This window comes from Oncorhynchus tshawytscha, linkage group LG20 (genome assembly GCF_018296145.1).
Source record: "Oncorhynchus tshawytscha isolate Ot180627B linkage group LG20, Otsh_v2.0, whole genome shotgun sequence".
Lineage (NCBI taxonomy): Eukaryota > Metazoa > Chordata > Actinopteri > Salmoniformes > Salmonidae > Oncorhynchus > Oncorhynchus tshawytscha.
This window is the reverse complement of record NC_056448.1, coordinates 3,963,916-3,991,257: the sequence shown is the minus strand read 5'-3', so window position 1 is coordinate 3,991,257 and position 27,342 is coordinate 3,963,916. Positions and strand designations below refer to the sequence as shown.

Here is a 27,342-nt window from a genome sequence, read left to right as displayed (position 1 = left end):
GGGGTAAAGTCATTTTCTCTTATATATCCCCTTTCCGATTGTTTGGGGCATCTGGAAAAAAGCTTGTCCGGAGAAGACAAGGTGAGCACTACCATCAGTCCTGTGTCATGCCATCAGTAAAGCATCCTGAGACCATTCATGTGTGGGGTTGCCTCTCAGCCAAGGGAGTGGGCTCACTCACAATTTTCCCTAAGAACACAGCCATAAATAAAGAATGGTACGCATCAACTTCATGTAATTGTCAATAAAAGCCTTTGACACTTATGAAATTCTTGTAATTATACTTCAGTATTCCATAGTAACATCTGACAAAAATATCTAAAGACATTGAAGCAGCAAAGTTTGTGGAAATGAATTCATATCTATGTCATTCTCAAAACTTTTGGCCACGACTGTGACTACAACCAAAGAGAATTCTCTTGGGAGGTAATATGGTCAGCATTTGATTGTGAGGTATTCTAGGCCGGGTGAACAAAAGGACTTGAGTTTATTTACATCATCACAACCACACTATGAGTATTTAATCATGAGTTTATTTACATCATCACAACCACACTATGAGTATTTAATCATGAAACACCACCGCCGTTCTTCTTCCTGGGAGTTCTTTATTCCTGTCTGATGTACTGAGAACCCAGCTGGCTATATGGACGGAGACAGTATGTCCGAAGAGAGCCATGATTCCGTGAAACAGAGTATGGTACAGTCCCTGATGTCTCCCGAAGGAGATCCTCGTCCTGAGCACTTCTACTTTATTGTCCAGAGACGGAATATTAGCAAGTAATATACTCGGAAGTGGTGGATGGTGTGCACGCCTCCTGAGTCGGACTAGAAGTCCACTCCGAATACCTCTTCTCAGCCGGCGGCGTTTTGGAGCAGCCTCTGGGATAAGTTCAATTGGCCTGGGGGGTCTGAACAAAGGATCCAATTTGGGAAAGTCGTATTCCTGGTCGTAATGCTGGTGAGTTATCGTCGCTCTGATATACAAAAGTTATTTCCGGCTGTATGTAATAACACAAAAAAAGCCTTCCAGGTGAAGCTGGTTGACAAAGTACCAAGAGTGTGCAAAGCTGTCATCAAGGCAAAGGGTGGCTACTTTGAAGAATCTAGAATGTATCTTCATTTGTTTAACACTTTTTTGGTTACTACATGATTCCATATGTGTTATTTCATAGTTTTGATGTCTTCACTATTATTCTATAATGTAGAAAAGAGTAAAAATAAAGAAAAACCCTTGAATGAGTAGGTGTGTCTGAACTTTTGACTGGTACTGTATATACGTATACAGGTTTCGGAGAGGTGCAGGGGCTGTCATACTTGGTTTCTCTTGTAAAATAAATGTTATCTCAATGCGACAAAAATAAACTTAGCAGCTAATGTTAAATTGCTAAGCGGAAGGACAATAAATAAAAAATGAGTACAACACTCACTCGCACAGCCACACAAAGAAAGCATGCACATTTGAAAACAGTGGTATGTCACGTGATTGAGCAGTCTGTCCTGTGACATGGTCTCACCCGGATCTTCTCCAGCTCTCCCTTGTTGGCTGCCTGCTGTTTCTCCAGACGCTCACTGAGCTGGGAGCAGATCTAAAGGGGTCAACATAGAGGTCAAAGGTCAAGAGGTTAGAACACAGGGTGAATCTCAAACACCTTTCCATGAATCCTCCCTCATCTGAATGTGAGTGTCATCCCGGGCAGGCCGTGGGCTCTATCCTCTTACAGTTAAGTGTATTAACTCAACTACACAACTCCTGTCATTAGAGGATTACCTAACCATCCGGCCGGCCCTACTCTGCACCGGGGGAGTATCCGTTAGGCACCACACGGAAGAAAACTGACTGAAACAGGGAGGGACTGCCTGAACTTGTCAAATAAGAAACACTTTTTGTCCGTTGGAAAATGTCTGGCTACGGTGTACCCTTATGAATACAACCCACCCCATGCGCCCACCTTACCGCAGGGAGGTGGACGCAGTGAGATCGATGGGAAATTAACCATCCTAACTGGAACATTTTATCAATTTGATCACCCCCCTTTCACCCAAGAAATCCCATCTATCCCACTCTGCCCTCCCTGTCACCGCGGCAACACCACACACATCTTAATTTAGAGAAAGCCTGATTCATCGCCACGAATATGGTTAAAATAGGTTGCAGGAGCGATTAGGCAACACTAAAAACAGAAATTCATTACCATGCATAAGCTATTGTAATTAACAAACAATGTGTTATTAATGATTGCAATCAGAGAGAAGAGACAGAGACACGGTGTCTCAGTCACTTATAGCTTAGTGGTTATTTGGAGGGAAGGGTTTTTAGCTCTAGGATTATTAAGGCTTTGTTGTGGGCAGGTTATAAATGGTTTAGATCATTAAGGCAAGACCCTTGCCTCCGCCAGACAGTCTAGCTAACAACCCTGCCAACTAGGGTTTTTCAGGCTTTGGTCCAGCTCAGTACGAACACACCCAATGCAACGTATGAAGGGCTTCGATTATGGAATCAGGTGTGTTAGTACTGGGCTAGAACAAAAGCCTGCACATCTTCCCCTTGCTCTACTTGTTCCCAACCTGCTAGAGCAAAATTGTTTTGTTACAGTCTAATTCTGTGCAAAATGCTTAAGTTGAATAATACCACAGCTGTCCAGTGCCCTCTTTACATACCGCACGGATGAGTGATATATTACTGACTCTTTATGTGTAGGGCACTAAAAACCTAGCCAGGGGAAAATGTAGTTTCCTCTGTTCAGGCTTTAAAGATCTTATCACTCCTCTATCATTGGCTGTGAGAGCTGTTGTTGTTTGTACTATTCTAAGACATGAGGTAATTGGCTCCACTCTCTTTTGTAAGCGTACCTCCCCCTACGAGAGGTAAACAGCTCTTTGTGAAGAATAAGTATATAAAAGACTGTGTGACTTGTAAATAATCAAGTTCCTCCCCGGTATATCTGGAGAGTTAAATTCATTGCAATTGCTTGAATAAACATTTTAAAACTGGAAAATTAGCCCTGCCTGATCCTTGGAACGAGCTTTTCCTCAACACACCGGTCTGTCTCAGTCTGTCAGCCTGCTATTCCTGATGTGTGTGATCTCCAGCCTGCTGCTGGTCCCAGATCAGTTCACAAGAACCTATTATCACACTCTACCATACATCACACTGTTAGGAGGCCTATTAAAACAGCCTCAGCACCGCAATGGGTTCCAGAGAGAAACTATTTTTAAAGAACCACATCTCCTCATCGTTTTTCTGCTTTCTGATCCGAAGAGCTGCTTTCAACTGGCACATCGCAGCCAGCGGAGCTGCTACCATCAATTTGATCATTTTCTGTCATTTTCTGTTTCCTATATTTTTAGATTCCTGTCAAAAGGTAGCTACATCTGTTTTTAAAATAGTGAGACTATTTCTGTTGGCCCTCAGTACCTTTTACGCCCTCAGTGTTGTGTAATCTAGCTTTGGCTATGTCAACTGAAGTTTGTGTTGAGGAATTAAACATATGGATAGGACGAGCTTTACTCAACGATTTATATATCAACTAGAGGACTGTGTTGACTAGAGCCACCGTGCAGCCATCTTGGCACTCCCCCATCATTGTAAAACCTATTTTGGAAGCTATAGAAATGCATTTATTAATGTCTATATTAGTTTTTGCCACATGTATTCTATTCCATACACCTTACATACTTTTAAATGATATATGAGTGAGCTAAGCATAGACATTTAACATGTATAAACATTTTCCTTAAATAGCATCAGCAATTCAAGGTTTTTATAGGTATTCGGACTATGATGAAGATCAGATCAAATTCTGTGACTAATTTATGCAGAAATCCAATTAATTCCAAAGGGATCATATATTCTTTCTTGCCACTGTATATAATTGGCTTTACTGATTACAAAATAAACTGTGGATAAGTGGATAACAGAAGGGGACTGTTCAACTCAGTCTTGGTCCACCAAATCTTTTCAATCAGAGCGTCTAGATAATAGAACAACCTTTCAACCAGTGTGAGACAGTACCTTGGCTAGCATCAAGGCAAACCCCCAAAATGTTTTTGTTGGACACACATTTGTTTACATCCCTGTTAGTGAGCATCTCTCTTTTGCCAAGATAATCCATCCACCTGACATGTGTGGCATATCAAGAAGCTGATTAAACCGCATGACCGTTACACACCTTGTGCTGGGGGACAAGGTGATCCACACTCATACCGTTTTTTAAGGAATCTGTGACCAACAGATGCATGTGTTTTCCCAGTCATGTGGAATCTATAGATTAGGGCCTAATGAATTTATTTCAATTGACTGATTTCCTCATATGAACTGTAACTCAGTAAAATTGTTGCATTTATATTTTTGTTCAATATATATATATATCTATATTAATAGTGTGTTATATTGTAGTGATGTATTAATGTTTGTTTTCTGCCCATATGAAAATTTGCTATCTAGCTTAATCAGGTGCAATAGCATGTTTACATGGTCCCTGACAAATAATAAATAGATAGGATAAATAAATAGGATGTTGCCATCAGAGGAGAGAATACAGAATGCGGAGAATACAGAATGGAGAGAATGGTGAGAAATACAAAACCTGCGTATTTCTGTCAGGATCTAGGATCAATGGAGACACTCAAGTTTTTTAATCCTGTATCTCTTGACACATTCATGAAAATAGTCATGGCCTCTAAACCTTCAAGCTGCATACTGGATCCCATTCCAACTAAACTACGGAAAGATCTACTTCCTGTGCTTGGCCCTCCTATGTTGAACATAATAAATGTCTCCCTATCCACCGGATGTGTACCAAACTCACTAAAAGGTGGCAGTAATAAAGCCTCTCTTGAAAAAGCCCAACCTTGTCCCGTAAAATGTTTAAAAAAACTAAAATCGGCCAATATTGAATTTCCCATTCCTCTCAAGAATTTTAGAAAAAGCTGTTGCACAGCAACTCAATGCCTTCCTGAAGAGAAATACTGTAAACAAAATGCTTCAGTCTGGTTTTAGACCCCATCATAGCACTGAGACTGCCCTTGTGATGTGGAAAATGAACTTTTAATGGCGTCAGAGCAAGGCTCTGCATCTGTCCTCATGCTCCTAGACCTTAGTGCTGCTTTTGACACCATCGATCACATTATTTTGGAGAGATTAGAAACCCTAATTGGTCGACACATTCTAGCCTGGTTTAGATCTTGTCTGTCAGTAAGATATCAGTTCGTCTCTGTGGAGGGTTTGTCCTCTGACAAATCAATTGTACGTTTCGGCGTTCCTCGAGGTTCTGTTTTAGGACCACTATTGTTTTCACAATATTTTCTACCTCATGCTGATGTCTTTCAGAAACACAACGTGAACTTTCACTGCTATGCGGACGACACACTTCGATGAAACATGGTGAAGGCCCAAAATTGCCCTCCCTGGAAGCCTGTGTTTCAGACATAAGGAAGTGGATGGCGGCAAATGTTTTACTTTTAAACTCAGACAAAACAGAGATGCTAGTTCTAGGTCCCAAGAAACAAATTCATCTGACAATTAATCTTGATGGTTGTACAGTCGTCTCAAATAAAACTGTGAAAGATCCCGGCGTTACTCTGAACCCTGATCTCTCTTTTGACAAAAATATCAATAATATTTCAAGGACAGCTTTTTCCCATCTTCGTGTCATTGCAAAAATCTGAAACGTTTTGTCCAAAAAGTATGCAGAAAAGATAATCCATGATTTTGTCACTTCTAGATTAGACCACTGCAATGCTGTACTCTCTGGCTACCTGGGCAAAGGACTAAATAAACTTCAGTTAGTGCTAAACACGGCTGCTAGAATCTTGACGAGAACCAAAGAAATGTATCATATGCGCTAGCCTCTCTACATTGGCTTCCTGTTAAGGCTAGGGCTAGGTTTTACTGCTAACCTACAAAGCATTACATGGGCTTGCTCCTACCCATCTCTCCGATTTTGTCCTGCCGTACATATCTACACATATGCAACAGTCACAAGACGCAGGCCTCCTTATTGTCTCTGGAATTTCAAAGCAAACAGCTGGAGGTAGAGCTTTCTCCTATAGCCTTTCCATGTGAGAGACACAGACTCGGTCTCGACCTTTAACAATCCTAAAGATTGATTCTATACATTGTTTGACATGTTTCTATGAACTGTAATATAACTTTTTTAAACATTTTGTCTGAACAAGTGATCGCGCATTATGCATTTGGATTACTGGGCTAAACGCCCAACAAAAAGGAGGTATTTGGACATAAATGATGGACTTTATCAAACAAAACAAACATTTATTGGAACTGGGATTCCTGGGAGTGCATTCCGATCAAGATCATCAAAGGTAAGTGACTATTTATAATGCTTTTCTGACACCTCTCCTTCTTTGGAAAATGGCTGGATGTTTTTCTGTGACTAGCACTGACCTAACATAATCGCAAGGTGTGCTTTCACCGTAAAGCCTTTTTGAAATCTGACACAGTGGTTGCATTAAGAAGAAGTGTATCTATAATTCCATGCATAACACTTGTATCTTTTATCAATGTTTATGATGAGTATTTCTGTAATTTGATGTGGCTCTCCGCACTTTCACCGGATGTTTGTTTGAGACAATGCATTTCTGAACATAACACACCAATTTCAAATGAGGTTTTTGGACATAAATATTAACTTTATCGAACAAAACACATTTATTGCGTAACATGAAGTCCTGTGAGTGCCATCTGATGAAGATCAAAGGTTAGTGATTAATTTAATCGTTATTTCTGATTTTTGTGAGTCCTCTCCTTGGCTGGAAAATGGCTGTATGGTTTTCTGTGACTTGGTGCTGACCTAACATAATCGTTTGGTGTGCTTTCGCGGTAAAGCCTATTTGAAATTGGACACTGTGGCTGGATTTACAAGAAGTTTATCTTTAAAATGGTGTAAAATACTTGTACGTTTGAGGAATTGTAATTATGGGATTTCTGTTGTTTTGAATTTGGCGCCATGCAATTTCACTGGCTGTTGGCGAGGTGGGACGCTACTGTCCCACATATCCCAGAGAGGTACTGATGACCCATCTCTTCAGTAGGTCCTATGTTTGAGTGTAGTCTGGCCCAGGGGTGTGAAGGTGAATGGCAAGGCACTGGAGTGAAAGATCGACAAACTGCCCTTGCTGTCTCTGCCTGGCCGGTTCCCCTCTCTCCACTGGGATTCTCTGCCTCTGACCCTATTACGGGTGCTGAGTCACTGGCTTACTAGTGCTCTTCCATGCCGTCCCTAGGAGGGGTGCATCACTTGAGTGGGTTGAGTGACAGACGTGATCTTCCTGTCCGGTTTTGTGACCCCTCTGGCTCGTACAGTGGAGGAGATCTTTGTGGGCTATACTCAGCCTTGTCTCGGGGTAGTAATTTTGTGGTCTGATGATATCCCTCTAGTGGTGTGGGGGCTGTGCGTTGGCAAAGTGGGTGCCGTTTTATCCTGCCTGGTTGGCCCTATCCAGTGACCCCTGACCCACCCCTGTCTCAGCCTCCAGTATCTATGGTGCAATAGTCTATGTGCCGGGTCAGTCTGTTATATCTGGTGTATTCTCCTGTCTTATCTGGTGTCCTGTGTGAATTTAAGTATGCTCTCTCTAATTTCCACCCCTTTCATGCCTCAGGACTACCTGGCCTGATGACTCTTGGCTGTCCCCAGTCCACCTGGTCGTGCTGCTGCTCCAGTTTCAACTGCTCTGCCTGCAGCTATGGAACCCTGACCTGTTCACCGGACGAGCTACCTAACCTGCTGTTTTCGACTCTCCCTCTCTACCGCACCTGCTGTCTCGACCTCAATGCTCGGCTATGAAAAGCCAACCGACATTTACATTATAGGTGCTGACCCGTTGCACCCTCTACAACCACTGTGATTATTATTTGACCCTGCTGGTCATCTATGAACATTTGAACATCTTGAAGAACGATCTGGCCTTAATGGCCATGTAACACCAGGCTGGGTTTCTGCGTAGCACTTTATAAATCCATTTGAATGACATTTGATTGAATACAGAATGGGGAGATAGTCAACCGTACCTGTTTGTACTCTCCTATGATGGAACCGTTCTTCTTGATCTCAGACTCTGATTTGTCCAGCTCCCGTCTACACATCTCTTTCAGCTGTAGACAGACAGGCATGCATTATGAATAACTTCACCTCTAACCTAAAACATAAGGACTTCATCTCAGTCAGGACAGGAGTCAACTGTCCTTGGGCCTGTAAAGTGCGTACAGTAGTGACACACTCAAGGAGTAACACACACACACACACACACAGAGTAGAAAAGATGTAATCATCAAGAGGACATCAGCAAAGGACAGTGGCAATGGCAGATGCCCCCTGAGACAGTTGTACAAGTAAGTGAGAAATACAGTAGGCCCTGTGCTAGACAATAAGTCATGTCCTTGGAACACAGACCACGGCCACAGTACATGGGGGAGCCCACCATCCCCCTGTCTTAAAGAGACGGACAAAAAGAGAGAGAGAATACTGCTTCCCCACCAAGGTGCATGAACAGAAAAGCAATCTGATGATGGAAAAAATATTCAGCAAAACTCCGGAGGACAATGGCAGTTCACTTCAAAATAATTAGTTATCGATCAATCCAACACATTCACTTCCATTGTCAGTGAACTTCTATTGTCCTTCCAAGACAGCAATATTATTTTCAGACAGAGACAGCCAGCCAGATGAACAGACAAATGGACGTAGAGACAAACAGAGCCAGCCAGACAGACAGACCTGCGCAGACTCCTCCTCTAGCCGCCTCTTCTCGTCCTCCGAATCCACCAGCTTCTGTTTGGTCATCAACAGCTCCTTGTTCAGAGCGTCTGCTTTCTCCTCAGCCTGAGGGACAGTTGCACACATGGATACAGTGACAAGGTCAACTGACAATAGCTAATACCAAATGACAACAACAAACCTATCGGAGGTTAAAACATTTTTATTTTCATTCAAAATGGATTTGACAGCTAAATGGGTTTTGGATAACAGAAAATGTACGAGCGCACACACACACACACACACACGCACGCCCACGTTTACATACTTGCACAAGTCTAAGAAACTACATTTTGGGATGATGTGTCAGCCTTACGTTGTCCAGGTCCTTGCGCAGGGCGATCTTGCTACTGACCAGTTCATGGGCCAGGTCATCATTCTCCTGCTCCAGACGCATGTTAGCCTCCTGGAGACGACGGTTCTCCCTCTACAGGACACAAGGAAAGGGCAGAGGAGGAAAGTAGGAGTGGGTAGGTGAAGGAGAGAGTGAGAGGAACAAGTGGAAAGATTGGGAGAGGAGACGAGAGTGAGAGAGAGTGGAGAAAGGAAAGAGTGAGTAAGTGAGTGAGTGAGTGAGTGGAGAGTGGAGAATAGCGAGAGAGAGAAGCCTGTTGCCGGGCTGCACTATTGAAGATCCTCCGATCTTCTTCCTGTTTCTCTCAACTCGTGACATATATAATGTTTAACTATGCTTGTAAATAACAACCTTTGAGAATCAGCCTAGATTAAAAATTGACCTGGCTGCCATACACAAATTCCCCTCCAGACATTCCTGGCATTCCAACTACGTAATGGATAATGAGGCTGTGCACAAGTAGATGTTTGTGTGCACAGGCCACTTAAGAGACTAACTCAACTCCTTCACGCCAATGCTGTGTGACTCTACCGATAGCTACTTTGAGGACAAATGTACTTTCTATCCCTGTGATATGTGGCTGCCCCACCCAGCGATCTTCAGATGAATACACCAACTGTAACCCGCTCTGGGTAAGAGCGGCTGCTAAATGACTCAAATGGAAAACATGCATAGTACCTCGTATCTCTCAATGGGAGCTTCCTGCTGTTCCTGCTGCTCTCTCATGGCGTGGTACTCCTTCTCGTACTTCTTCAGCTTCTTCTGACTGATCTGTAGAGACAGGGAAAGACAGACGCACTGTTACTGGACCACGTCTACAGTAGGTCTACAGTACACAACAAGGAGGTAAGGGTGAGGGCATTGCGAGTGCTGTGGGGGCTCCCCATAGCCTGGTTACAGCTCCAGGCAACAGGGTGTCTCTGATGGCTAGTACTATGGCTAGTACTACCGCTCAAAAGTTTGGGGTAACTTATAAATGTCCTTGTTTTTGAAAGAAAAGCACATTTTTTTTGTCCATTAAAATAACATAAAATTTAACAGAAATACCGTGTAGACATTGTTAATGTTGTAAATGACTATTGTAGCTGGAAACGGCAGATTTTTTAAAGAATATCTACATAGGCCCATTATCAGCAACCATCACTCCTTTGTTCCAATGGCACATTGGTCACTTGTGTCTTAATTATTTCATCAAACAGTGTGCTTAAAGCATCAGACAAGCTCAGTGCATATAGTTGATTTGATTAAAACACACAAGACCTGTCTATAATATGGAAAAATACATGTCAAAAAAGGACCAAAGAGAGAACAGATGACTCTGTCGATAATAACTAAATAGGAATTTACTGATAAAACAAACCTGCATATTTGTCAAGAACGAGTTACTCGTTGGTTATGCTGCATGTACAGCACTTCAATGATAACCATGAACAACCATGCATCTGTCTGTGTGATTATCAACAGCTCTTTCAAAAAGCCCTGAGAGCAGCAGTTTCTCAAAGCACACTCAGCATGTTGTAATCAGCATGTAGGGGGCATAAATACTGTATGCTCTTTCTCCAGCAGGCACCTCGTTGTAAATGAGGTCTATTTAGCCGGCTGCGGTTTCCTCCGGCTACGACCCACAGTACAGAACCGGGTCTGTTGTGGAGGAGCAGGTCCATAATGGTCCCAGTGATGACTGCAGATTCAGCTATTCAGGATACACTGGCTTCACTACACCACTGACACACCTGCTATGCTATGAGGGCTTAGTAGCTACTGGTTACGTTCTAGAACAGCAGCCTACATGAGTTTGAATGCTAGCCTTTTGCATATTAAAGTGAGAGTGAGTGAGTGAGGGAGTGAGAGAGCGTACATGCACACGTTGCACAGTGAGGTTGAGCCAGACCAGACACCGTGTGAGAAAGTTAAGAGTGTTGAGGGCAGGAAGTGCCCCCATCCAGTCAGATCCCCAATCTGTCCCAGTCTGACAGCTGTTGTCAGAGCAACCATCCGAGCAGAAGAGGAACACTGGGTCGTGTCACTGACAACACAGCGCATCTCTGCTGACTGAACAACAACGGAACAGAACTGTACTCACCGGGGTCACTGACACACCCTATGACATGATGAGACTATTGTCACTTACTCGATTCGACATGGGAGCCCCAGAAATGTCCATGAGGCTATTTTTACAGAATTGTGCAGATAAAATAACCGAGTGCACACGAGGGTGTCCGTCAGTTTCCTTGCGCATGTGATCATTATACAAAGTGTGACGGAAATTAGCATACTGTACCCACATACACATGATCAACTTGAAGGGCCAAACAACAGTTGAAACAACAGTGTAGACCCTGCCACTGTTTTGGTAAAAAAAGATCAGGGATTGGGCTGGAGATAAGCAATCACTCGCAAATTCATAGACAAAGCTATGAATGCAGGGTCTGACCAAAATTATATTTTTAACTATGTTTTTTGAGGCTATGCAGTGTTTGTTTATGTTTGCTTTGTTCACAAACATTGGAGTAAAACAATCTTATATTGTGGGTTCTAATGGGGTACGTCAGTTAAACTAAGCTCATGAGGCATTTAAAGGTTTTATTCTTCAAGAATCATTCATTTATGAGTCCAAAAATGGATGTAACAACTGCTGATTGCCCCGTTAAAAAGGCCAAAAATGTCAACCTATGCAGTCAGTGAGCGAGAGGGGGAAAGCAGTATGACCCCTGTGTGCCCTCTCTCCTCTCAGCTCCACTGTGTATGTGTGTGTACATGTTTGAGGCTGTGTGTGTTTCACTGTGTATGCACTATGCAAAGTATGTGTGTGGGTGTGTACTGCCTGTAAACAGTGGCTGTGCTAAATACTGAGTGTGGTCACTTTAGTAATAGGCCTCTCCCTCTTACTAAAAGCCACAGCAGATCGCTGGAAGGAAACAGCTGGTTTAGCTTGAGCTATGCAAACTCACTCAAGCCTAAATAATTGAATCGGAGCACAATCATATCTGGCTACCTGCTTCTGTAAAGTGGTTTGTACAGAGAAAAGTGTTGGGCAGAGCAGGGTGGTTTAGGCTGGTAAGAAGGGGAGAGGTCCCTGATCATGCCGCCAGGCTCTGGGCTGAACTCTGACAGAATTTGTGACACCCTGAGGGAGGGTGAGTGGGTGTGGCTGTGTCTCTCACCAGGAGAACCTTGCCTGCTCTTTTTAGCCCTTAAGATCCTAATCCTGCTCTACGACTAACTTTCAGATGACCAGCCCTGGGTGATCAGACCTGTCAAAAAAAAGGTCAGAGGTCATAGAGTGCATGACCTTAAGCCTGACCCCATGCCCTACCTTATAAAAGATGTGACAAGAGAGGTCGACCTGTTCTAAAGCCTGTCTGAATCAGAGGACAAGGACGCAGGTAATCTCCAACCTAGTGTACTGTAGGTGTTACGTAATGCAGTTTAGGATAAGCCAACCCCTTTTGAGAAAAATGTTTTTAGATACAAAATACATATGTAAAGGGATAAAAAATAATTATTCTTAAGCATAGACCAGACTTACCTTCTAGGTCAGGACAGAGCACAGGTATGTCGTTTAGGATTAGCAGATACTTCTGACAATTATTTCAGATGATTTTAGATACAGTCCGTTTACAAATATTTCGATACAAATCCATATAGGATGTAAATACTTCTGACTTTCTCAGGCCAGGAGAGATCTCAGGCCATAAGGTTATGAAGGTGTACTGTAGCTGTCAGTTTCTATTGCAGCTCAACACTGCCTCTGACTGGTTATTTAAAATGCCAGAGGAAGTGTGGTATATTGTTCTTATGCACTATGCCCTGCAGAGTGGCTGGACACAGCCCTTACCCATTGTATATTGGACACATACCACAAAGCCCAGTGGTGCCTTCGTTCTATTATCAACTGGTTACCAAAGCAGACGATTGGTTAAAACCGCATTCCAGCTGGTGTCTATTCCACATTACCACCAGCTAAATCTATGACGTTAAAATGGCTATTTACTCTGCCCTATCTGACTGTGCAATCTACTGTCTCATCAGCCCAGCCAGGCAATTTATAAACTTGATCGCCACTATAAAAAGCATCTAGACATTATCTCACATTTCTTTTAGACTAATATTTAGTTTCCAACAGCAGAGATTTGTATAAACCTAGATGTCTGTCTCCATTGTTTCAATATTAAGATTTGATCTCCAGCTGTCCCATAGTAATGAACATGTCGGAATGAGACACAGGCAGGCAGGCAGCTTCACTCAGCCAGGCGAAATCATGAATCAGCATCATTTTTTTATGGCTATATACAAAGAACTATCAATAGAAAACAGGTCAAACGAAAGGAAATGCAGCTAGTTCAGTTTGAAGTGATTGTGTTCGCTAGCTCTTCTGAACAACAGTGTCCTGACGAGAGAGCACATGTTCTACCCCAGGCGAAATCGTGCATCATTAGCTCATTGTTATGGACGTATTCAAATAAATGTCACTAGAAAACAGCTTAAACAAACGCAAATGCAGCTACGTTGCTGTTATTCTGGCTACAATGTTTGACGTGATCTGTGATGTGCTGTGGCTTTTGTAAGAGGGAGAGAGATCTAATACTATAGTGTCACAACTTGTGGACTTGTTTAGGTGATGCTGTGCAGTTTGTTGCTAATGTTACGTTGCTACCTGCCAACTTCACGGTTTTTACTTTTTAATTACTGTTTTATATTTAATTGTTTTCCCTAACTCTACTTTTTTCATTCAAATGTTTCTCCCTGGACGCTTTATCTGGACATGGTTCCTCAGGACCACCACCAGCCAAAGCTAAGTAGTAACATTAACATGATGCCTTCTAATTCGCTGTACTCATAATATACAGGAGAACGATCGCCTTGCAGTGAGGATAGCCGTGCTGCAAGCCCAGCTTCAGATTCAATCATTAGGCAAGGGTAATTTCAGTGTAGGAAAGGATGAAACAGCGCCTGTGTCACCAATACGTACAGATAGTAGTATAAATTCCCTGGCACAGTCCCCGCAGGTGGACAATTTTCTCATGACTTCTGGAAGAAAATGCTGTAGGAATGCTCAACCGGTATCGCTCATTCAGCCGACAGAAACGTACAACCGGTTTTCCCCATTAAGCAGCGAGTCAGAGTCTTCTCTGGTCTCTACTCCTCCCCTTACGGGGTCTGCGATGCCGAAGCCTCCCACCATTAGCTCTGACAAATTGAAAACCCTCGGCATGGACGACGCCATTACCCGCAGTATTAGACTTAATAAGAATTATCCAGCGATCATACACAGTTAACGTCGGTAGCACTGCTCCCTGGTGAAGGCTAATCTGAAGATGGTGCTGGCTAAGGCTAAAACTGGATGGATGAAACGTCCAGGAAGCATTACTGTGTGACTGTGATTCAGCACTGTGTTGGGGATAATCACCTTGGCACTCTATGGGGGGAAAAAATGTAACTTCGTGGAAGGTTAGTGCTGCTACTACGCCATGCAGAGCGGAGCACACCTTCCACGGCGTGCATTATTTTCCATAGAACGCATAGCCCCTCGTTGCTGATCCCTTACATAGTGCTGCTACTACGCCATGCAGAGCGGAGCACACCTTCCACGGCGTGCATTATTTTCCAAAGTACGCATAGCCCCTCGTTGCTGATCCCTTACATAGTGCTGCTACTACGCCATGCAGAGCGGAGCACACCTTCCACGGCGTGCATTATTTTCCAAAGAACGCATAGCCCCTCGTTGCTGATCCCTTACATAGTGCTGCTACTACGCCATGCAGAGCGGAGCACACCTTCCACGGCGTGCATTATTTTCCATAGAACGCATAGCCCCTCGTTGCTGATCCCTTACATAGTGCTGCTACTACGCCATGCAGAGCGGAGCACACCTTCCACGGCGTGCATTATTTTCCATAGAACGCATAGCCCCTCGTTGCTGATCCCTTACATAGTGCTGCTACTACGCCATGCAGAGCGGAGCACACCTTCCACGGCGTGCATTATTTTCCATAGAACGCATAGCCCCTCGTTGCTGATCCCTTACATAGTGCTGCTACTACGCCATGCAGAGCGGAGCACACCTTCCACGGCGTGCATTATTTTCCATAGAATGCATAGCCCCTCGTTGCTGATCCCTTATAGTGCTGAAACACAGTCATGCAGTACTGAAGGCTTCCTGGTCCTTCCATCCATCAGCTTAAAATGATCTTTATTGGAGTATCTCAAATGCTCCATTACAATAAAGCCCCAATTTAATAGAGGTCATCACTAACTTGCTAGTAGAAAGGAGAGCCACGTTTGCATCCTGTTAACTTCATACAACTTTTCTTTTGCTTGTGAAGGAGACTAAATTGCGAGGTCATTCTACTACAGTAGCCTGCCTCCCTTATCAACACACAAACTGAAGACAAAACAAGGCAACAGCAAACATCAAACTACCACTTGCACTAATAAAATCATGTGATTTTGTATAGTGTTTATAAATACAGTGTAATAGTGACTATTGCCTACCGTTTATGCATTATAATGCCGACGCCTTCCTGTGGTCACTTTTAAAAAACATCTTCATGACAAACACTCAAATGAATGTAAAAAGTTTCCAACTAATCAAAATCGCTGGGATCCAGCTCTTTTCAATAATTGCCATCAAAACGTTAGTACTTTCCCGATATTTAATTAGGAATGTTGCACTGCAATCAGCTGTGTGAGGAGTTGTGAGTTCTTGCCACCCGACAGTTGACATTCAGCTGATAAACGACATAGGCCTAGCTCATGAACAGCTTCGGGAATTAGTCCAATTTTTTAAAACAATTATAGGCTATAGACCTAGACTACTGAAAAGCATTATTACAATATTCAAGTGACTTGTATAGGCTAAATAATGTTAATGTCTTGACAAGCAGAAATTGATGGGCTTCTCGGGAGGACACAGGACATAGCCTGAGGAGGGGCTCACTCCGAGATGGAGGGAAGGCTTTGACATGCTTGCCTCCGCTTGGAAACAGCTGGTTGATAACAAGTGTGAAGCGTCAGACTTCGGGATGATTGTGAACGATTAAATGAATACAAGTATATATTTTGGGGGAAATTGTACTGGGTCAAGCGGAAAGCTTGATTAACTGGCCCGGTGAGCTCGGCAGATGTTGCCTGGCCAGCGGGCATCCCTGAATGTCGAGTCTCTATCAGGAAGCTGCAGGCCAATATGGCGACCGGGAGAATTAGGTGTATCGAAAGGAGTACGTTTATGGAAAGCGAATCAGCTAATTAGGCAGATTTTTTGCCACTCAAGAACGGTTTGCGTGGCTGATTGGGCTGCACACGAATCGATAAACCGGTGTTGTGCCGGAAACCCCCCCTTCTAATTTCCTTAATTTTGTGACTAGAGTTAAATAGTTTCTGTGGCCCACATCAGAGTCAAATACTTTATATAGAACAAATTTCACGTAGGCAACGGAAACGAATAATTCATGTGTGTTATATTAAATATAGAGGAGGGAGTCAAACGTTGGCAAGCAATAAACATTTCAGAACAACTATGGCTGAATTATTATCCTTACACTTTCAAAAATGCTAGTCGAATAAGACATGGGAGAGATGACGAATTTTGGCAAAGAGATTTATTTATAGACTAATACAAAATTCAGTAGCGGATTTAGGTAGGGGCGAAATGGGGAGCATGGAGGTGGGGATCGCCCAGGGCGTCATACAAGTTAGAACCGCTACATACACTTGAAACAAATAGTCATACCGAAAACTGCAGACAAAAATGCCAGTTGTTTCGGCACACCGGCAACCAGTCCACCGCTGTTGTTTCGACGTGCCCGCTGACAACTGAGATAAAAACCGGCGGTAGCTCATTTCCCCCCTAACCCTCCCATGATTTTATTTCAAGTAGTATAGCAGCCAGCCTACACAATAAAACAAATATTTATAACCATATAGATGTCACCTTGATACAAACCGCCTACTCAATGGGGAGAGTACGAATGGCAACAACACCGGGACGCACTGCCTTTCGCTCCCGCTTGCTCAGCACTACTGTCCAGCAACGGCGTGGGAAGTATAGCCACATAGTAGTCTGTATCAGGGTGACAGCCAAAGTAATCAAACGCATAATGTAACAGTACACACATCACGGTAGCTCAAATTTACGGTAGTCGCGTGTTAAGAAACGGAAAAAAACCCACAGCTCCATCAAAACCTTCTAACCTACCCACCTCATTTTCGATGCTACCCGCACAGCCAAACAACGGAAGTGATGGATTCGAATTCCGCGGAGCGCCAGTGGCAAACTTGCCAGAGTAAATGATTTGAAAGAGTACATTTAGAGTATAAAAGTGGAGCTATACCTACTAATTGGTGGCTAGTTGTGTTGTGTCAGAGTTAAGGCCTATAGTGATAAACGACACTATACGTAACTATAAAGCGATGGTGAGCCTCTACACTAGAGGAACATTTATAGTTCTACAGTCCTACACCTGGCAATCAACTGATCAACGCATCCTATAAATGAATAAGGTGGTAACACGAGACCATTCATGAGGTCTCTAACGCACTGGTTCCGACCATTCAGTGCTTTCTGGGTGTGTTCATTGTCATAGTGACAAATGCAAACAATACTTCAATGTACATGTAGGCCTAATGAAAAATAATATTGTAACATGTATTTAAATGTAGCAATTCAACAACAACCGCCTTGTAGCCTGTGCATATCTTAGCTTGTCATTGCCTCATTGCTCAAGTGGTTTGTAAGTGATTTCCATTTTTCTAATGGTTTTAAATTCCTTATTTTTCACTTTGCTCATCTCTGTATGTCCTGTGCAACTATTTGCAATGCATCGGTAACAATGTTATCATAACCGGCCAAAAGCGATCACACCAATGCACTTTCTCTCCTTAACTTTCCCCGGCATTAATTTGTTATGCTGTAGGCCTGTTTAACATTCAACAATTAGCAAGAGCAAGTCGAAAAGTGACCCTATTGATTACGTTTTATAGGGACAACAAATGTATCCTACATAGGCTTCAACAACACAGTGTAATGAAGAATGTAATTACTGTTCTCAAGTGAGTACAAAACTCTTGTCTAGGCTGAAAACTGCAGAGTTTGTACATATTCATTTAGAAATAACTGCATCTGATTGGGCAACCATTTGGATCAGTTATGTTGTTTTTTTCTCTGGACAGTTTAGCCTAAAAGGTCAAGGCATTTGCAGGATAGTAAAATGGTGTATTTTGTCATGATGTATCAGTTAACAGAAACACGCTAATGCAGGGATTTTAGGGGCGGGCATATGAATTATGATAATGAGCGAGCATAGAGGAAGTTGTACACCGTTTCTGGCGTTTGGCTTCAGTGTTTCGAAAGCGTTTGAAAATGAGGTGGATAGCAGAGCGCATTCGACATACCCACGCCTTCTCACACATCTACTCTCACATTTTTAAGTCGCCATATTGGGATGCAGCTACCCTCTTCTCGTCTCTTTAGCTAATCCACTGCAGTACTCCATGTCATGTGTCAGACAAAAACCGCCACCTGCTGGAGAAGACAGATTTTGGGCAGAGTTATCCCTCTCGAGTTTTCACTCTCCTCTCTTCCTCTCTGGTGTGTCTCACACATTTTGGTTAATCACTATAGCTCCCGCCTTGGGCCAATCAGAGTTATTCGCTAAATGGCGGATATCCATGGCAAGACGCATCATTCCCCCAAGTTTCGTCAAAATCGGGGCAAGTGCTGTCTGAGAACCCCCCCCCCCTGATTTCATCATGAGGGACAATTAAGTGACTGAATTAACCATAGTAAATTCAAACTAAGGAGAAAACGACATGGTGGATAGCCAGGGTAGGTTCAAAATGGCGGCAGTAGTGTCCACGGACAGTTAGTTTGGATACGCAGGATTTTAGGCAGTGAATAATGCAGTACCTTCATGCTGCAGGCCAGTTCCATAAGTTTCTTAGCGTTCTCCTCTGAGCGGTAGCGTTTGGGAACCGGGACTCGGAAGAACTTGAGCGCCCCTTCAAAGTCAGTCGCCAGCAGGTCTTCTCGCGAGGTCTGGAAGAGGAGAGGAGGGACACGGTGAGACAGACCTTTTCCAGCCCAGAACCCCTCCACAGGAAAACCCTCTATAACATTACTGCTGCCAAGAGCACAGCAGGAACAGTGTGAGAAGAACGGCGTGTGTGTGTGTATGTGATTAGAATGAAATCGAAGCCTTGGCTCCATGTCTAAGCTTGCGGTGCGCCGCTGTGGTAACACGGCCTCGTGGCTGGCGGTTTGTGTGCGCGTGTGTAGGTCTCCACAGAGGCAGCAACTCACCTTCAGGAGAGCCAGAGCCACATTGAAGATCACACTGATGCCCTGAGCGAGACAGAAGAGAAAATAAAGACTGTGTTACTGAACAGAGCAGAGGTAAGCGGGGAGAGGAGAGGCACGTGGGAGACTAGAAAGAAACAGAGGGAGAGGGTTGGTAGAGAGAGAGTGTAGAGGAAGTTGAGAGTAGAAAGATAGTGGGAGAGGGTTAGGGGAAGACAGAGAAAGGGGGATTGAGTCCAGAAAGAGAGAAAGGAAGTGGGGGTAGAAACACAGAATTAGAAGGGTAAATGGAGGAAGAGGTCCAGATGGGGCAAGTACAGTACAATACCTCACAGAGTAGCAGGTCTATGTGGAACATGTAAGGTTAGGACGAGGGGTTAGGGAGAGGGGTGAGGGTTAGAAGTTAGGGAGAGGGGTCAGGGAGCGGGGTGAGGGTTAGTGAGAGGGGTGAGAGTTAGGGAGAGGGGTGAGGATTAGAGGTCAGGATTAGGGAGAGGGTTGAGGGAGAGAGGTGAGGGTTAGGGAGAGATGTGAGGGTTACGATTAGGAAGGGGGTGAGGGGGTTAGGGAGAGAGGAGGGGGTTAGGGAGAGAGGTGAGGGTTAGGGGTTAGGGAGGGGGTGAGGGTTAGAGGTCAGGGTGGGGGTTAGGGAGAGGGGTGAGGATTAGAGGTCAGGATTAGGGGGAGGGTTGAGGGAGAGAGGTGAGGTTTAGGGAGAGGGTTAAGGAGGGATGTGAGGGTTAGGGAGGGCGGTTAGGGTTAGGTGTGAGGGTTAGTGAGAGGGGCGAGGGTTAGGGAGAGATGTGAGGGTTGAGGGGTCAGGGTGGGGGTTAGGGAGAGGGTTGAGGGGTCAGGGTGGGGGTTAGGGAGAGGCGTGAGGTTAGGGGTCAGGGGGCGTATGCCTTATGGCCAACGTGACATGGTGTGATGAAGGAAACATACAGGAACTCAAATCCTTCTGTTCACCTGATTTAGAATTCCTCACAATCAAATGTAGACCGCATTATCTACCAAGAGAATTCTCTTCGATTATAATCACAGCCGTATATATCCCCCCCCAAGCAGACACATCGATGGCTCTGAACGAACTTTATTTAACTCTCTGCAAACTGGAAACGATTTATCCGGAGGCTGCATTCATTGTAGCTGGGGATTTTAACAAGGCTAATCTGAAAACAAGACTCCCTAAATTTTATCAGCATATTGATTGCGCAACCAGGGGTGGAAAGACCCTGGATCATTGTTACTCTAACTTCCGCGACGCATATAAGGCCCTGCCCCGCCCCCCTTTCGGAAAAGCTGACCACGACTCAATTTTGTTGATCCCTGCCTACAGACAGAAACTAAAACAAGAAGCTCCCACGCTGAGGTCTGTCCAACGCTGGTCCGACCAAGCTGACTCCACACTCCAAGACTGCTTCCATCACGTGGACTGGGAGATGTTTCGTATTGCGTCAGACAACAACATTGACGAATACGCTGATACGGTGTGCGAGTTCATTAGAACGTGCGTTGAAGATGTCGTTCCCATAGCAACGATTAAAACATTCCCTAACCAGAAACCGTGGATTGATGGCAGCATTCGTGTGAAACTGAAGGCACGAACCACTGCTTTTAATCAGGGCAAGGTGTCTGGTAACATGACTGAATACAAACAGTGCAGCTATTCCCTCCGCAAGGCTATCAAACAAGCTAAGCGCCAGTACAGAGACAAAGTAGAATCTCAATTCAACGGCTCAGACACAAGAGGTATGTGGCAGGGTCTACAGTCAATCACGGACTACAGGAAGAAACCCAGCCCAGTCACGGACCAGGATGTCTTGCTCCCAGGCAGACTAAATAACTTTTTGCCCGCTTTGAGGACAATACAGTGCCACTGACACGGCCTGCAACGGAATCATGCGGTCTCTCCTTCACTGCAGCCGAAGTGAGTAAGACATTTAAACGTGTTAACCCTCGCAAGGCTGCAGGCCCAGACGGCATCCCCAGCCGCGCCCTCAGAGCATGCGCAGACCAGCTGGCCGGTGTGTTTACGGACACATATTCAACCAATCCCTATACCAGTCTGCTGTTCCCACATGCTTCAAGAGGGCCACCATTGTTCCTGTTCCCAAGAAAGCTAAGGTAACTGAGCTAAACGACTACCGCCCGTAGCACTCACATCCGTCATCATGAAGTGCTTTGAGAGACTAGTCAAGGACCATATCACCTCCACCCTACCTGACACCCTTGACCCACTCCAATTTGCTTACCGCCCAAATAGGTCCACAGACGATGCAATCTCAACCACACTGCACACTGCCCTAACCCATCTGGACAAGAGGAATACCTATGTGAGAATGCTGTTCATCGACTACAGCTCGGCATTCAACACCATAGTACCCTCCAAGCTCGTCATCAAGCTCGAGACCCTGGGTCTCGACCCCGCCCTGTGCAACTGGGTACTGGACTTCCTGACGGGCCGCCCCCAGGTGGTGAGGGTAGGCAACAACATCTCCTCCCCGCTGATCCTCAACACTGGGGCCCCACAAGGGTGCGTTCTGAGCCCCCTCCTGTACTCCCTGTTCACCCACGACTGCGTGGCCATGCACGCCTCCAACTCAATCATCAAGTTTGCGGACGACACAACAGTGGTAGGCTTGATTACCAACAACGACGAGACGGCCTACAGGGAGGAGGTGAGGGCCCTCGGAGTGTGGTGTCAGGAAAATAACCTCACACTCAACGTCAACAAAACTAAGGAGATGATTGTGGACTTCAGGAAACAGCAGAGGGAACACCCCCATCCACATCGATGGAACAGTAGTGGAGAGGGTAGCAAGTTTTAAGTTCCTCGGCATACACATCACAGACAAACTGAATTGGTCCACTCACACAGACAGCATTGTGAGGAAGGCGCAGCAGCGCCTCTTCAACCTCAGGAGGCTGAAGAAATTCGGCTTGTCACCAAAAGCACTCACAAACTTCTACAGATGCACAATCGAGAGCATCCTGGCGGGCTGTATCACCGCCTGGTATGGCAACTGCACCGCCCTCAACCGTAAGGCTCTCCAGAGGGTAGTGAGGTCTGCACAACGCATCACCGGGGGCAAACTACCTGCCCTCCAGGACACCTACACCACCCGATGCTACAGGAAGGCCATAAAGATCATCAAGGACATCAACCACCCGAGCCACTGCCTGTTCACCCCGCTGTCATCCAGAAGGCGAGGTCAGTACAGGTGCATCAAAGCTGGGACCGAGAGACTGAAAAACAGCTTCTATCTCAAGGCCATCAGACTGTTAAACAGCCACCACTAACATTGAGTGGCTACTGCCAACACACTGTCAATGACACTGACTCTACTCCAGCCACTTTAATCATGGGAATTGATGGGAAATGATGTAAATATATCACTAGCCACTTTAAACAATGCTACCTTATATAATGTTACTTACCCTACATTGTTCATCTCATATGCATACGTTGATACTGTACTCTATATCATCGACTGCATCCTTATGTAATACATGTATCACTAGCCACTTTAACTATGCCACTTGGTTTACATACTTATCTCATATGTATATACTGTACTCGATATCATCTACTGTATCTTGCCTATGCTGCTCTGTACCATCACTCATTCATATATCCTTATGTACATATTCTTTATCCCCTTACACTGTGTATAAGACAGTAGTTTTTTTTGGAATTGTTAGTTAGATTACTTGCTCGTTATTACTGCATTGTCGGAACTAGAAGCACAAGCATTTCGCTACACTCGCATTAACATCTGCTAACCATGTGTATGTGACAAATAAAATTTGATTTGATTTGATTTGATTTGAGGATTAGGGAGAGCGGTGAGGTTTAGGGAGAACGGTGAGGGTTATGGAAGGGGGTGAGGGTTAGGGAGATAGGTAAGGAAGAGGGGTGAGGTTTAGGGAGAGGGGTGAGTGTTAGGGAGAAGGGTGAGGATGAAAGGGTGAATGTTATGGTTAGAGAGAGAGTTGAGGTTTAGGAAGAGGGGAGAGGGATAGGGAGAGGTGTAAGGAAGAAAGGTGAGGGTTAGGGAGAGAGGTGATGGTTAGGGAGAGAGGTGATGGAGAAAGGTGAGGGTTAGGGAGAGGGGTGAGGGAGAGAGGTGAGGGTTAGGGGTTCAGAAGAGGGGTTAGAGTTGAGGGAGAGGAGTGAGGGTGATGAAGAAGAGTGAGGGTTAGGGGTGAGGGTTACGGAGAGGGGAACGAGGATTAGGGAGAGGGGAACGAGGGTTAGGGAGAGAGCAGAGTGTATCGGGCTAGAGGGAGATAGATAGATACCTCACAGAGAAGCAGGTCTATGATGTGGAACACCATGTAGAGGGGGAACTTGGCTGTGAAGAGCGTGAGGAACCACTGAGAGGCGTACATATGAGCCTCCAGACCCACATTCAGGAAGTGGTTATACAAGTCTGGGATGTACTCCTGATACACAGAGAGAGCGAGAGAGAGAGAGAGAGAGAGGTAGCGAGAGAGAGAGAGAGAGAGAGAGGTAGCGAGAGAGAGAGAGAGAGAGAGGTAGCGAGAGAGAGAGAGAGAGAGAAAGGTAGCGAGAGAGAGAGAGAGCGAGAGAGAGAGAGAGAGAGCGAGAGAGAGAGAGAAGAACAATTACTACAGTAACAGTAGGTAGAGAAACACAGAGAGTATCACACATTTGTTACATTTCAGTCACTTATCCAGAGCAACTTCCAGTATTGAGTGGATAAATGTTTTACTTTAGGCCGTACTTGTCCCCCCGTGGGAATGGAACCCACAACTCGCCATTCTCCACCAACTGAGCCTACACGGGACTCAGCACGCACGTCATCTCACCTGCATGAGTCGCTCCAGCTGGAAGAACTTGCAGTGTAGATCCTCAAAGTTCTGCTTGAAGAGCTCCCTGAGTCCATAGTCAAACATGATCTTGACCAGGACACTAAAGGCCTGCTCCTCAGGCATCTAGACAGGGGTACAGAGAGAGAGAGTACATACAGTAGGTACATCAGCAATCACAAGCACACACTGTACGGGACCCACTGGTTGATGCTTATTTAGAAAACCCTCTTAGGCCTCACTCCCCCCTATGTTGGGTTCCCGAGTGGCGCAGCGGTCTAACGCACTGCATCTCAGTGCTAGAGGTGACACTACAGACCCTGGTTCGATTCCAGGCTGTATCACAACCGGCCGTGATTGGGAGTCCCATAGGGCGGCCGTCATTGTAAATAAGAATTTGTTCTTAATTGACTTGCCTAGTTTTAAAAAAGTTTTACAAATCTGAGATACCTACAGTACGTACTGTAGCCCTCATCCGCCACATACAAAACCCGTTCTGCCAGTCACATTCTGTTAAAGGTCCCCAAAGCGCACACATCCCTGGGTCGCTCGTCTTTTCAGTTCGCTGCAGCTAGAGACAAACACTCAAACTGGAGAGTTTTATCGCCATCTCTTCATTCAAAGACTCAATCATGGAAACTCTTACTGACAGTTGTGGCTGCTTCGCGTGATGTATTGTCGCCTATGCCTTCTTGCTGCTGTCTGGGCCCAAAAATGTGTGTACCCTGTGCTGCTGCCATGTTGTGTTGCTACCATGCTGTGTTGTCATGCTATGTTGTCATGTGTTGTTGTCATGCTATGTTGTCATGTGTTGCTGCCATGCCGTGTTGTCATGTGTTGCTGCCATGCTGTGTTGTCATGTATTGCTGCCATGCTGTGTTGTCATGTGTTGCTGCCATGCTGTGTTGTCATGTGTTGCTGCCATGCTGTGTTGTCATGTGTTGCTGCCATGCTGTGTTGTCATGTGTTGCCATGCTGTGTTGTCATGTATTGCTGCCATGCTGTGTTGTCATGTGTTGCTGCCATGCTATGTTGTCATGTGCTGCCATGCTGTGTTGTCATGTGTTGTTACCATGCTGTGTTGTCATGTATTGCTGCCATGCTGTGTTGTCATGTATTGCTGCCATGCTATGTTGTCATGTATTGCTGCCATGCTGTGTTGTCATGTGTTGCTGCCATGCTGTGTTGTCATGTATTGCTGCCATGCTGTGTTGTCATGTATTGCTGCCATGCTGTGTTGTCATGTGTTGCTGTCATGCTATGTTGTCATGTATTGCTGCCATGCTGTGTTGTCATGTGTTGCTGCCATGCTGTGTTGTCATGTATTGCTGCCATGCTGTGTTGTCATGTATTGCTGCCATGCTGTGTTGTCATGTGTTGCTGCCATGCTGTGTTGTCATGTGTTGCTGCCATGCCGTGTTGTCATGTGTTGCTGCCATGCTGTGTTGTCATGTGTTGCCATGCTATGTTGTCATGTATTGCTGCCATGCTGTGTTGTCATGTGTTGCTGCCATGCTATGTTGTCATGTGCTGCCATGCTGTGTTGTCATGTATTGCTGCCATGCTGTGTTGTCATGTGTTGCTGCCATGCTGTGTTGTCATGTGTTGCTGCCATGCCGTGTTGTCATGTGTTGTTACCATGCTGTGTTGTCATGTATTGCTGCCATGCTGTGTTGTCATGTATTGCTGCCATGCTATGTTGTCATGTATTGCTGCCATGCTGTGTTGTCATGTGTTGCTGCCATGCTGTGTTGTCATGTGTTGCTGCCATGCTATGTTGTCATGTGTTGCTGCCATGCTGTGTTGTCATGTATTGCTGCCATGCTGTGTTGTCATGTGTTGCTGTCATGCTATGTTGTCATGTATTGCTGCCATGCTGTGTTGTCATGTGTTGCTGCCATGCTGTGTTGTCATGTATTGCTGCCATGCTGTGTTGTCATGTATTGCTGCCATGCTGTGTTGTCATGTGTTGCTGCCATGCTGTGTTGTCATGTGTTGCTGTCATGCTATGTTGTCATGTATTGCTGCCATGCTATGTTGTCATGTGTTGCTGCCATGCTGTGTTGTCATGTGCTGCTGCCATGCTGTGTTGTCATGTGTTGATACCATGCTGTGTTGTCATGTGTTGATACCATGCTGTGTTGTCATGTGTTGATACCATGCTGTGTTGTCATGTGTTGCTGCCATGCTATGTTCTCGTGTTGCTGCCATGCCGTGTTGTCATGTGTTGCTGCCATGCTGTGTTGTCATGTGCTGCTGCCATGCTGTGTTGTCATGTGTTGATACCATGCTATGTTGTCATGTGTTGCTGCCATGCTATGTTCTCGTGTTGCTGCCATGCCGTGTTGTCATGTGTTGCTGCCATGCCGTGTTGTCATGTGTTGCTGCCATGCCGTGTTGTCATGTGTTGCTGCCATGCTGTGTTGTCATGTGTTGCTGCCATGCTGTGTTGTCATGTGTTGATACCATGCTGTGTTGTCATGTGTTGATACCATGCTATGTTGTCATGTGTTGATACCATGCTGTGTTGTCATGTGTTGCTGCCATGCTGTGTTGTCATGTGTTGCTGCCATGCTATGTTGTCATGTGTTGATACCATGCTGTGTTGTCATGTGTTGATACCATGCTATGTTGTCATGTGTTGTTACCATGCTGTGTTGTCATGTGTTGCTGCCATGCTGTGTTGTCATGTGTTGCTGCCATGCTGTGTTGTCATGTGTTGCTGCCATGTTGTCATGTGTTGCTGCCATGCTATGTTGTCATGTATTGCTGCCATGCTGTGTTGTCATGTGTTGCTGCCATGCTGTGTTGTCATGTGTTGCTACCATGCTGTGTTGTCATGTGTTGCTACCATGCTGTGTTGTCATGTGTTGCTGCCATGCTGTGTTGTCATGTGTTGCTGACATGCTGTGTTGTCATGTGTTGCTGCCATGTTGTCATATGTTGCTGCCATGCTGTGTTGTCATGTATTGTTGTCATGTGTTGCTGCCATGCTGTGTTGTCATGTGTTGCTGCCATGCTGTGTTGTCATGTGTTGCTGCCATGCTGTGTTGTCATGTGTTGCTGCCATGTTGTCA

The 27,342-nt window shown here is 45.0% G+C and overlaps 1 protein-coding gene across 8 annotated transcripts in view; it reads right to left on the bottom strand.

The window, feature by feature from the left end:
* The window catches only part of LOC112239765 (rab GTPase-activating protein 1), a 142,149-nt gene that overhangs the window by 5,775 nt on the left and 109,032 nt on the right, over window positions 1-27,342 (bottom strand). For 6 of the 8 annotated variants that reach the window (XM_042302075.1, XM_042302076.1, XM_042302077.1 and 3 more), the window contains 9 exons: window positions 24,266-24,391; window positions 23,735-23,878; window positions 19,436-19,477; window positions 19,043-19,171; window positions 9,814-9,906; window positions 9,097-9,207; window positions 8,742-8,846; window positions 8,036-8,119; window positions 1,518-1,589 (listed from right to left, as the gene is read on the bottom strand). In XM_042302075.1, coding sequence (XP_042158009.1) covers window positions 1,518-1,589; window positions 8,036-8,119; window positions 8,742-8,846; window positions 9,097-9,207; window positions 9,814-9,906; window positions 19,043-19,171; window positions 19,436-19,477; window positions 23,735-23,878; window positions 24,266-24,391 — 906 coding nt within the window. Of the gene's footprint in view, window positions 1-1,517; window positions 1,590-8,035; window positions 8,120-8,741; window positions 8,847-9,096; window positions 9,208-9,813; window positions 9,907-17,336; window positions 17,421-17,468; window positions 17,571-19,042; window positions 19,172-19,435; window positions 19,478-23,734; window positions 23,879-24,265; window positions 24,392-27,342 lie in introns of those variants that run through there. The other 2 variants (XM_042302080.1, XM_042302081.1) reach the window with 2 other exon arrangements.